This window comes from Pyrus communis, chromosome 16 (assembly GCF_041283825.1).
Source record: "Pyrus communis isolate YQ-2024b chromosome 16, ASM4128382v1, whole genome shotgun sequence".
NCBI classification, from domain to species: Eukaryota; Viridiplantae; Streptophyta; class Magnoliopsida; order Rosales; family Rosaceae; genus Pyrus; species Pyrus communis.
The window spans coordinates 13,812,589-13,825,721 of record NC_142580.1 but is presented as its reverse complement, the minus strand read 5'-3'; the positions used below and the strand labels follow the sequence as shown (position 1 = coordinate 13,825,721).

General features: G+C 36.5%; 1 protein-coding gene and 1 long non-coding RNA gene across 2 annotated transcripts; both read right to left on the bottom strand.

Annotated features, from left to right (window-relative positions):
* Positions 1 to 1,953: 1,953 nt before the first annotated feature.
* Positions 1,954 to 5,542, bottom strand: LOC137732419 (protein SIEVE ELEMENT OCCLUSION B). Its single transcript, XM_088687326.1, is given in 8 exon segments — positions 1,954 to 2,769; positions 2,867 to 3,325; positions 3,430 to 3,509; positions 3,512 to 3,559; positions 3,641 to 3,735; positions 3,842 to 4,287; positions 4,429 to 4,521; positions 5,200 to 5,542. Coding segments are annotated over 8 exon segments (2,043 nt in total). The 5' UTR covers positions 5,431 to 5,542; the 3' UTR covers positions 1,954 to 2,178.
* Positions 5,543 to 5,909: 367 nt separating this feature from the next.
* LOC148690018 (uncharacterized) lies at positions 5,910 to 7,093 on the bottom strand. Its single transcript, XR_015957585.1, has 2 exons — positions 7,024 to 7,093; positions 5,910 to 6,342 (listed from the first exon to the last, which is right to left on the bottom strand). It is a non-coding gene; the product is annotated as an uncharacterized LOC148690018 (long non-coding RNA).
* Between the last annotated feature and the right edge of the window lie 6,040 nt (positions 7,094 to 13,133).

Below are 13,133 nucleotides of genomic sequence, written 5' to 3'. Positions count from 1 at the left end.
GAAACCCTTTTTCATTAGTTTTCTATTTTAATATCCAACACCGATTGATTCTTAACTCCAAGGATAAAAGCAATCATTGAAAATGACAAAAACATTTGGTGGAGTATTTTAAACGAACAAAAGTCATGTTGACATGACCCAATAGACTCGGGTTTTTTTTTTTTTTTTTTTTTTTTTTCCATTTTTTTTTCCCATATGGTTGAAATATGTCCAATGGGTGTTTTTTTTTTATAAAAATTTTGTTTTGGGGTATGTTATCCACATTTTTTTTTCCTACACCCTACTTTCAATTCTTGACCGTCTAATTAAATGAATTGAAAAATATCAAAATAAAAAAATAAAAAAAGTATAATTCTATCTTTATATTGCCAATTTACTGGCAAGCCTTTATCATATTCACATTGATATATGAATAATTTTAGGGAGACCAAATTTTTTAAATCCCTTTACAAACCGAATGATGTGGTTGTGAATAATTGGATTAGTAATTAAATGTCGATTAATGTGCTTATTTCTTATTATTGACACGTATTTTGATCTTCCGAACATTGTTCTTAATATATCCATTGTGCACCAATAGGAATCGACAATTGGAAGTCTCTTGTTTTACATGGATCGAAACTTCATATTTGAAACGTTAACCACCAAAGAAATTGGGCCAGGTTTGTGGAGTAATACTTCACAATTGACAACATGGCCTCAAAATCTTTAGACATCTCCAATGATATAAGTGGAAGCATAAATAATCACGTCTAATCAGAGCGTGTCATGTAGATCGTAACATTAGACTGACAAAACTACCTTGATAGCATGAGCATATCATTATCCCAGGAGGATCCTCTTCAGATCCTCAAATCGTGTTTGTTCATCGTATATCGTACGGTCAGTTTTTGTCAGGTATTATTCATATTTAATTTTAAATAAAGTATTTAAAATGATTTCTGACCGCACGATGAACGATGAACGAACATGATTTAAGGATCCCTACGATCCTTAGAAAGAGGATCCGGAGAGGATCCTCATTCATCATTATCTAAACTTAATAGGCAAAGTAGATCAGCCCAGTAAAAAATAACAAAAGCTAACAACTATCAAGGTCAATGGCCAATTTATCCTAGGAGGATCCACTCTGGATCCTCTTTGTGAGGATTTTGAGGATACTAAAATCATAACCGTTCATCGTATATCGTGCGGTCAGTTTTCGAAATGTAATATTTATATTTATATTTAATTTTAAATAAAAGTATTTAAAATGATTTCTGGTCGCACAATGTACGATGAACGAACATGATTTGAGGATCCCTAGGATCCTCACAAAGAGGATCCGGAGCAGATCCTCATTCCAATTTATCAACCAAGGACCTTAGTATAACACTAGGGTCATCAGCAGACCACCACTCCCTTCTCAGAGGGGGCGGCCGACTACCCCGCCATAGCTCAGCCGTAGGGTGCCCGAGCAAGCAACTAATGTCTCTCTAGAGTTGCAGATAAGGTCAAACACTTTCCTACACGACTTCAAGTTAAAGACTACCTCTTACAATCGTTTGATTAAAATAAAATTCAACAACATTTTCTATTTGTCTTTCTTTTTCCATTTATGTCCGAGATACTCTACTTGTATTAAAGAGGTGACGATCAATTAAATATGGCTCAAGGCTCACGCATGAGAAGGTTGCTCAATCTTGGCTAATTGCTATTGGGTTAGCTGAGTTTTATCTCTTAATTAGGAGGACTGATCGTCGGTCTTATGACCTTTTTTAGTTGTTATCTATAAGTAGGGATTGCACCCATTTTGCTAAATAATAGAACCCAATTCTATGTTATATTTACATTCATATCTGAAAAATGAAAACCACCAAATAAAATCATGCTTAGATTTACCAAGTCGATTAATCATGCCAATATAATAAATTCAAAGAAATGTCCATGATATCGAGGGCGAAAAGTGCTATAGAAACATAAAACTTAAAACATAACATTGCATCATAAGACACACGTACACATCACACGACACTCACCACTCAGATTGGTAGGCATCATCAGATTACACAGTAATGAAAATGCCCATTATTCAAGTCCCAGGGACGACACTACGTACCACACAAACACAACGCACAAGTTCATAACCTCATACTACAGTCATAAGATGACCTCATAGACTCAAAACTAGCAAACCCTTCAATGATGTGCGTTGATGGGAGAATCAGTGTGGCAGCACTTGTAGCTCACGAATGTCTCCATGGTGCGAGGACACTCTGGGCATTTCATGGTCTCCGGGACCTTTCCAGCAACGCTCGGGATGTCAAGGCGGCAGCAGTGCCTCATGGTCTGAATTACCTTCTCGTAGTATGCTTTGAACGAGAATTCAAAGCCCTTCTCCTTTATGAAGTTCTTCCATGTGTCGAAGTCGTCGAGGACCTTCAAGATTGTGAAGCCATGGCCACTCACCACCACAGTAGACCCTTTAGTAAGCACAGCCCATCCACCCTCATTTTTGTAGGAAAGCAGCTTCTGGACTTCTTTGGTCACAGTGTCAGTTTGCTTGTTGACTTTGGTGAAGAACAAGCTCTCAATTCCATTCCAAAATCTCCCGAGAATTCCAAGGTCTTCTCCGCCTTTCGGGCTCTTGCCAACACAAAATAGCTCAATATTGATCTTCAATTCCTTGATGAAGGGGTCATTGGCAATGGTAGTTGCTTTCTCTGTGATCTGCTGGATCCAGTCATTGTCTTTGCCTCCATACAAGAAGATGTACTTCTCCTCTTTGATCTGTTCGAACGAAGAAATAAAAATTATACCCACAAATTTGAATTAAAATTGGTGCTGTAATGCTGTGGAATTGTGAAAACTGAATTGGATTAATTACCCAGGTCTGTATGGTTGGGTGAATATCATTCACAATGGGAGTGATCCATTCTTTGTCATTTGTGAGAGTATCTTTTATTCCCTTATGAAAAGGAAATGCCTTCATTCCATGAATCCGAATCAAGTGGAGAGCATTCGTATTTTCCACCTTGCCTTGCGGGTTCATCACTACCACAGCTGGCTTGCCCTTGAAGTGCCACTCCTCCTTGATGAATCTGATGCCGGCTACGGGCGCAAAATACTGCACAGTGTACCATGGCATCTTGACCCACAAGACTTCGAACTTCTTTCGTAGGTCATCAGTCCATTGCTCCACAATAGGGATCCACACAATCTTATACTTATCGTCTTTCTTTGTCCCCTCATAAACTGGTTTGATAACCGAAATGTCATCATCAGAAATGTCAAGAGTGGAAATGAACAAAAGCACATACTTCCTCCTCAGCACATCAATGCTAACCTGTTTGAAAAATTACGGACAATGATTACATTAATTAGCTACATACACTACAAACGGTAATGGTAAAATTTATCAAAAAGTAGTAACGTGCTATGAGAGCAAACCGTTTTGCTAGTAGAACCATCAATAATTGGCTGCACGGTATCCTTAGTGAAAATCAAGGCCTTGAAAACCTCCATAACTTTGCAGGGGTCTGAAAAAGTTTCCTCAGCTTCCGGTAGGTCTCCGCCTCCTCTGTTTTACACAGAAAACACTTAATTTTCAGCAATGCACATCAAGTGTAACATGTACGTGTACAACAGTACAAGTACTCACCTATCTGTTTTTTGCAGATTAACAATTGTATCTTAAGCTTGTTGAGGATGTAGTGGATTTTTTGAGCAAATTGGGACAAATCATATGGCTTCTCTCTACAATGCAGGAAACCAAGTCACAGAAATATGACATGTTTTAAAATTGTAGTAATCATAAATATATACTTTTAGAGGGTAATTGGTTTGGAAATAAAGAACTTACTCATCACTGGTTAGAAGGGTGATCTTAGTTGCACAAGAAAAAATAGTTATGATAGACCAATACACATCGACCGGTATGTGATCCATTGCGATTGCCAATGCTGGCACATCCTTTGGATCATAAGCAGAAAGCTTCTCAAGCTCAAAGATGCACTCAATCACTTGCAATGTGGTCTTGATCAGGACGTTGAGCTCGACAACAGCTTGCCTGCGCTTCTGGAGGTCCGTGGGCTTGAGAAGGACCGGCACTCTCTTGAGGATTGCGACGGACTTTGCAAGTAGGTCACTTTGTTGAGTTTGGGCAAGGAGCCAGAACTCTCCATATTCCAAAGCAAATGCTGCAAAGGCCAGCACTGCCTTGGCTTCCCATGAATAAGTTGAGAGCTTGTTGAGTATTGCCAAGGTTGATTTGTGGGCAATTTCTTCACCTGGTGGCTTGCATGACATCTGAAAGAAATCGCAGATGTTAAACCCGTGATTTTTTATAGGAATTATAAGAATTGTTTTTTTTATTTTTTTATTTTTTTGGAAAAATAAAAGGAAAATTAAGAATTAATCAATTTGTCATGCAATATTGTAAATAATGACCTCACAGCCAATGGACTTGAGAGTGCACAATGGAGAATTGAAGGTGGCTTTGGGGGGCTTCTCATCAATGGTTTCAACATGTACTTGGGTGCCCTGCAACAAGTCACTAGTAATTATTCACCATTTGGAAGTTTGCTGATACTTAAAATTAAACTCAGCTCAGTAATATAATTGCGAGATATTTCTTACTTCTAATCACTTTATTAATCAGATATGGTTGGATTAGTCCCAATAAAAGAAACCAGATATTGTTGGAGAAAGAAGTAATATTGTACATTTGGTTTTTTACTTTTTGATGATGATTTGGATTCAAAATATTTAAAACTTCTTATTTTAGTTGAGATTAATAAAATCATTTCCAAGCTTCACAATGTATACGTGTCTGCTTTACCAACAAAGATAAAAGTATGTGGCCCGTTCTGTCAAATACAAATTAAAGAGGTCCAGAGGCAACAGCATAGAGCACTCAAACAAAATGTCCTTTACCCACTTCATTTCTTCCAATTTTGAGGACAAAACCAACTGAAATATCAAGTGCCGTGATATTATTTTTAATAAATGCAAGGAAATCTCGCACAGCCATCGCAATTAGGAACAATGCTAGTTACAGTCACCTAGGCAATTGAAGTTAACATTTCCTGGCTTACGTTTTACTCTAACTAACAGTCTTCCCAAAATAAATAGAGAGACTATTCTGAGCATTTAAACGACTGTAGTTAATATTTCTCTTTCAATTAGCGAAGAACATAGAGATGTTACACAATCTCATACCTGCACAATGTTATCAACGATCTGGGTCGAACACTTGATGATGTTTTCAGTGACAAGGAAGAGAGAATCAACGTCGAAGGAGTCGTCCTCATGGACGTGTGTTGCATAAATGAGTTCTAATATTTTGTTGTCAGATATGGTGAAGAGGCTGAGCTCACCCTCAATGTGCTGAGCAGTGGTGGCGACCGTCGAGGTCACCTTGCTCTCCACATTTTGCGCTATGCCTAGCATGGTTGATGGAAAATGGCTTACTGGCTTAACTCTGGGAAAAAAACCTGAAGGAAGAACACAGAAGGATGGCTTACGAACAAGGGCTAGTGGGCTGTTCCGTGCAGTTCATTGCTACCCAGTGCCTCTATTTATAACCATGTTCATCTCCGAATATAGCAGGTAAGTGTGGCCCAGCTCTACAGAAAAAGGACACTTATAGGATCGTTATGTTTTAAGCGGCACGTGAATAATTTCCGAGACTTTTTATTCAAAATAATTTTTGAGATTAGCATAATTCTTTATTTATGTAATTGATAATGAAAATCAATATGAGTGGTTCCTAAATTTGTTCACCGTAAATTATTTTGGTTATTCTGTGAAAAATCTGTTAATATTCTTGTTAAATTGTTACATGAACGATCACATGACCATATTTTAAAGGTATTTTTGTCAAACCTACCTTCCAATTAACGAGTATATTGACGATGCGCAAACTCATAGACCCTTATATCGATCTTTATTGTCAATAATCAAAATGAGAAGTTATATCAATCTCAATGAACATTTTTGCTAAAATGCCTATTTTCCGATGATGACAGGCTTTTGTAAGAAGCGCTAGGAACATGAATATTTGGACCGGTACCTCTGATTTCTTCTTCGATTTCCTTCTGGCATCTTCCAGTGCAAAGCTAGTTCTAGCCACCAAATATAACACCTTCTCCAAGCCTCCAATGATCAGGGTATACACAATCAAGAGGATTATGTTGCCTTTACTTGCCACTGCCAAGATATTTTGAACGGAAGCAAAATTCAGGGAGAAGCTGGTGCTAACATCTTGGCACCACTACCAGAATCGTCTTAACCAGATCGTCATGTACCAGAGTCCAACCTTCGTACTTGGATATGGGCATGAAATTCCCTATTTCAAGTCTTCTGAAATGCCACATCAGCTTAAATATGAGTTTATTATAGCCAAGTCATCATTTAACAGTTCCAAAAAAAAATAATGAATAACAGATTTAAGATATTGCTACATAATTATAAGTTTGTGTAAGAATTATAATGTTTTAAAGATAATATATGAGATTGCAATTGCACTCAAACATGATATATGGGATTGCAATTGCATTCAAATTGGAAGATGCAAAATGCATTTACCCTTAAATGTTTTGAAGGTAATATAGGTATTTTGTGTAAAATAAAAATTTATATTTTTGACTGTTGCATTTGAACATAAATTGGCGTGTGAATCACATGGATGCAAATATAAATGTACCAACTGGCATTGCATATAAAAAATAATTATGCCAGATACCTTCTAGGCTCAAATTAATTTATAAAAAGTGACGGTTCGTAAATGATGACAATTTATTTCGGGATTCACAATTTTTTAGATTAAAAGAAATTTCATTTAAGAATATAATCAAGAACACATATAAAAAAAAAGTGATCTTTAAGGCAATTCAAGAGATTGCACATTTCAAAGTCATGACCACGATCATAATCATGAAATTCCTATCGATAAAGCAAGAGAGTGATTACAATTTAAAAAACTCTGCTCGAATGGAATTGGAGAGAGAAAAAGAAGTAAGAGATGAAGAAGGATTATCGTACCACGAGGCCAAAGACGGAGACGCGGCTGGGGTTTTTCTTCAGGGCTAAGATTTCTTGTTTTGAAGGTTATATTTTGTCCGTTACATTCAGCGTTGCACATTAAGTAGTGATGTAATACCTAGGGTTTTTCTTCAGGGCTAAGATTGCTTGTTTTAAGGTTATATTTTGTCCTTTATATTTAGTGAGTCACATTAATTAGTGATGTGATATGTTTGTGATGTAATTAGTGTGATGTATCAATGAGTCCATAAGGGCAAATGAGAACACAAAATTACCCATGTTCTAGAAAGACCGATCACCATAATAGCATCGCCTAGCTAAAAATAGATTCCAAAATAAAGGATAACAGGCTCTTGAAAGATAAGAAAGACAGAAAGCAGCAGCACCGGAGGGAGGGTGGGGTCGATTGGTGACCATGACACCAACGGTGTGAATTTCTTCCTTTCGGTGCTGAACCAAACATATGTTCATGCAAAGAAAGGCAAACACGTATGTAGAACTATAAATGAAAGGTACCAATTTTCATAATTTTGTTGTGTCCTAGTGCCATAAATTTCTACCTCCGTCGGAGAGCAGAGCACTATTTTCTTGACTGAAGGCACAACACATGACAATAAAATTAATTCGGAGCAGATTTTTCTCCATAGATATAAATTAATATAAAAAGCTTTTTAAGAAGATTAACAAGTTGAAAATTCGGAAAGAGAACTATATGAAGTTCTTAATTTGGATCATATAGGTAAGTGATGAATTGAACTAGTAAATAGAGTATTTCAAACTCATTAGATTATGAGTTCAAACCTTCTTTCCTTTATGTTTCTGTGCTTGTAACAAAAATTAAAAAATAAGACAAAAAGTGGGCCACATAATGCACTCCAAATGATAGTAGTTGGATTAAAAAGAAGAATGAGCCACTTAGTACTACAGTCTTGTGGTATTCCTATTCATTTATAAGTGAAAAGTCTTAGATTTAATTTTTGCCAAAGCCGAAGTCGAATCACATTATTACTAGTCCATTATGAGATTAAGCCTACTCACCTTCCCTTAGTGTAGATAATATCGTAATTTAAAAAAAAAAAAAGGAATTTTACTGACTACAAATTCTCCAAAATTTCGTAGAGTTTTAATCATATACTTTTAAACGAGTTAAATGACAGAGTTTTGCCTAATTTTAGAGAGTTCATAGAATTTTTTTTAATTTTTAAATTTTGTGGATTGTCATGGACTTTTTACTGACCAATTTAAATGAGCATTATTATATATGAGTTTTCATTATTGAAATAGTGATCATGACCATAAAATAATCTTCTGAGGTGGTGGTTGCAACGATGGTGGTGGAATGTCGGGTGATGATTGTTTGGAAGATGATGGTAGTAAAGTTGTTGTCTATGTGGTAGCGATAATAGTAGGAGTGGTGATTGTGATGACAGGATGGTGTTGGGGTGGTGGAGGAGATGAGGGTGGTTGTGTTGGGGTGGCGACATGGTGGTGGAAGGTGATGATAACGATAGTCATTGCATAATGGTGAATGGTAGAAAATATCATTAGAAATGAAATCCATTAATAGCTCGTTTACTAATCTGTAATCAGATTGAGGGAAATTGAATTGAGGAGAAATTGAATTAAAGAGGAATTGGAATGAGATGGAACCAGAATCAGATTTTTGTTGAAGTTGTTTACTTAAACTGTCTGGAATCGGAATAGAAATGACGTTAATCTATTAAAATCGTTTACTAATTCACATGAATGGGAATAAAAACTAATGTGATTACTAAAATACCCCTATTTTAACTAATCTATTTTATATGCTAATTACTATTAATTATTATTATTTTTTAGTACAGAGAATACTTTTTTTTTTTTTTAAATAAACTTTCATATTTTCAATTTTTAATATTTTGTTGAGACCTCTATTACCCCATCTCTATCTTTCCCATATTTTCATTTTGTGACTCAATCCTTCTTCCCCACCCTTTAATCCATAGCCGCCGCATTTCCTGTAACCACTAGCCACCTCCCATATCACCACCAGTCGGCTCCCCTTGCTCTCTCTCTCTCTCTCTCTCTCTCTCGTACAAATTCATCTCTCTCCACCAATTCTTGATTTTGTAAATGTTAAATTCGGGTCACAACGAGATCGAGTCGGTGTGTAACATCCCACATCGTCCAGGGGAGTGGATCATGTAGGCTTATATGTATATTCTCATCTCTACCTAGTATGAGGCCTTTTGGGAGCTCACTGGCTTTGGGTTCCATAGGAATTCTGAAGTTAAGTAAGTTCGCGTGAGAGCAATCCCAAGATGAGTGACCAACTGGGAATTTCTCGTGTGAGTTCCCAAAAACAAAACTGTGAGGCCGTGGTTGAGGCCCAAAGCGGACAATATCGTGCTACAGTGGAGTCGAGCTCAGGATGTGGTGAGGGCCCAGGCCGGGATGTGACAATTTGGTATCAGAGCCAATCCTTGGCCGAATGTGTGCTAACGAGGACGTCGGGCCCCTAAGGGGGGTGGATTGTAACATCCTACATCACTCAGGGGATTGGATCATGTAAGCCTTATATGTATATTATCATATCTACCTAACATGAGGCCTTTTGGAAGCTCACTGGCTTTGGGTTCCATAGGAACTCTGAAGTTAAGCGAGTTCGCGTGAGAGCAATCCTAGGATGGGTGACCCACTGGGAAGTTCTCGTGTGAGTTCCTAGAAACAAAACTGTGAGGGCGTGGTTGGGGCCCAAGGCGGACAATATTGTGCTACGGCGGTTTAGAGCCAGGGATGTGGTGGGGCCCGGGCTGGGATTTGACACGGTGGATAAATCGAATTGATTTTGGTCGTCACCAACCAATGTAAGATCACAACTGAACTCCAAAATCTCCTTTCTTCCCTTCTGATTTTGGTCATGAAACCTGCACAATCCCACAAGCCATGAAGTTTGTATAATCTTTCTTTGACAAAGAGAAGCAGAGATAGAGGTAGAATGAGAGAAGGGTAGTTTGCGGTAGAAAAGTTTATTCCGAATTGAGGCTTTCTCCCGAGTTGAATTACTACCCATTGTTTGGTAATCCAATTCCGGAAAAATCAGTAACCTGATTCCAATTTTAAGTGGGTCCCACGGATGCTTTCATTCCCCAAGGGTTGGTAAACACTTGAATCGGTTGGATTGTGTGCAATTCCCATCCCCCTCGTTGTATTCCCCTTACATAAACACACCATAAAATCTTAGGGGATATGTTAGATTTGCTTTGACAAAAAAGTTACTATTAAAGCATTCAAAATCCATGAGTTTTTAAAATCCTTTAAAACATGTGAAATTTTGTAGACTCACAAGAAATCATAATTGAATACCACTATATTATTATAGACTTTTTAGAAGTCCTGAAAAGTTTTTATTCAAAGTGTATATTGACTACACTTAGATTTGAGAGTCAAACAAAATTCATTAAACTCGATACAGCCCCTAGGTATATTTTGCACTCAGATGAATAGGATAAGTACATTTTATACTATTAATTAAGGTTTGAAGTCAATTTCAAATTTTTAATATCACACTACGACAGTTTTGACATTCAACCAATTTCAACTTTTACTGACATGGAAATGGGAAATTAGCATATACCATTCGTGATAAGGTTATGCAGAGTCATCCAGTTACAAAACAAAATGATTTTCCCAATCTTAATTCAACTTGAGTCTAAAAACCTATTCTCTAGAGAGTTAAACTTCCCAATCTTTTCCTCTCAAACCATCCTTCATTGTCTGCACTGAAAATGATTTTCCGTATCTTGTTCTCTTAAATGGGAACACGTCTGTTGAGTGCGGTTGTTTGAGCTTTCATGACATTTCAGAAATATCATTTTCCTTAATGGTGTTATGAACTGGTAATTTCAACATTTGATGATTCAATAATATTTTGAACTTCCATTTCGGTTGTTAGAAGACAACATCTCCATCTCTATTCTGCATGATCAAAATGTATGTTTGGCTAAGACAACCATGCTTTACGGGTAGAGAGGGAGTTGTGATTAGAAACAATGTTGAGCGACATTTAAGTCTTCATTTTACAAAAAAAAAAACTTTGATTAAGATATCTAGATTTGTTATTTTATTCTATTGACAATTCGTTGTTTGATTGGTTTTGTTGCTTTCCTCCATTTTTTAACTCATTTTCGTTAATCTATCTATTTTATTTGGGTGATAAGTTCACTCTTTTAATCTTAGTTGAAGGAAGATATAGGGTGTGGTTTTGTTAATGGCGGTGGATGATTTGGATGAAAGTATGTATCTTGGGGATTTTTTTTGCTTGCAGTTGTTTAGGCTTGGACTGAAGAAGTTTTCTGGAATGAGATTCTTATCAGATTCTTATACCAAATTGTTTCTCCATTTATGGCAGGTAATAAACACGGTCCAACCAGTGGCTGATAAAATGTCATTGCATATATGCTTTTGTTGATTTTTGCCACGACAATGAGGCAATCTAGAGGATCGAGGCTAGTCGATCTAAGGTTTATACTACTCTATTGATAAGCTCATATTTTTATAAATTTTGACATCAAATTCACTTGTCTTTTCTTAGTTAGTTCCTTATATTTTTGAGCTAGTTACTTTGTTTTTGTGTTTTGTAGGATTTGTCAAGTAAAGAAAAGAAAAATAGCACAAGTGAAATTTTAAGTAACAAATTCGTCAAAACTGCCTGTGCAGGTCGGCTAACATTGGAAGCAAGTTGCGGACAGCTCAGAATGAATTAGAGAATGAGCCTTATGTGCTTGGAAAGCTACGGATGTCTATTTTCTGGAGCATTTCACGGATTGTTAATATCATTTTTCTAGAAGAAGTTATGGCCATTTTAACACTGAAAGGTTCCCAAGAGGCTGAGCAGTTTGTAACTAATAAGAAAGCATTGAAAGCAATAAATCCAATAAATCTAGCAGCCAAAATTGATGCAATCAAGAACAAACCAGCTGACACCTATTCAAATATCAGAGAAAATGGAATTAAAGATGAGGATTAAGAGGGAGTAATTGGCATAAAGGCTACCCAAGGAGTTACAATTGTTTTACCATTTCCTCTCAATTATCGTCATCACTAAATGTCTATTAGTGGGTGAGTTAAGGAGAAGAAAATGATGCAGCAAGAATTGGTTTAAAAGTAGTGTTGGTGAAGGAAAAAGAAAAAGCCTTAAGCGATTTCTTTCGGTTCTATTTTCTCAAACTCATGTCTATCTTTTGTTTTAACTCAAGGATTGTGTAACTAAATTTTTAGTAGTTAGGGGCTGTTTGAAGCCCCCAATATGATTGCAAGTTTGTTATGACATTTCGTTTGAATTACTTTTATGAATAGATGAAAATTGGTTCACTACTTGTCTCATTGATGAATTCTTTATGTGTTTTCTACGGATGCATACTTAGTAAGCATATCTAGGATTCTAATGCTATGAACATGTGTGTGTCTGCCCTTGTCAAATGAGGACCTACACATGTTCTAGAGTAGTACTTGTTAATTGCAATTAACATGTGAACCAATTTCTAGGATAAGTAAGACAACGCCAGTACTTACGATACCTTGTGATAACTCAAACTCTTTTCGTTCTTAATGATTTCTAATTGTTAAATCTATGAACATGCTATTCTAGATTGCATGCGAGGGACTAAGTTAAGTTGAAAACATCATTCTCTTAACATACTACATAAGAAAGAGTAATAGGTTGAGTTCTAACATTGAGCCAACTTGAGCATCTTCATCCGGAAATAAAAGGAATTTGAATGAAATATAACATGTTTGTATAATTATTTGGTGGTGGATAACAATTCCCCTAACTCGTTTTTCTTAATTTGTGAACTACTTAAAAATCTGTTTTTGTCATGTTTTTGTTCGATTTAATTTAAATAGCAAATCAACTCCAAAAATCCCAAAAATTTGTCTGAGTGTAGCTCTGTGTGTCTAGTGTTTGCATATAAAATTTCGTAGATTTTAGATAAGTGTAAGTCGGTCTAATAATTATTTTTCGGTGGCTGGCCAGTAGGGACAGCAGCCCAATTTTTGTGACATTTTAAGTAGTTAGATAAAACAATCTTCTGCGGGAAAGACCCTTATTTTCATATGCTCCAATTGAC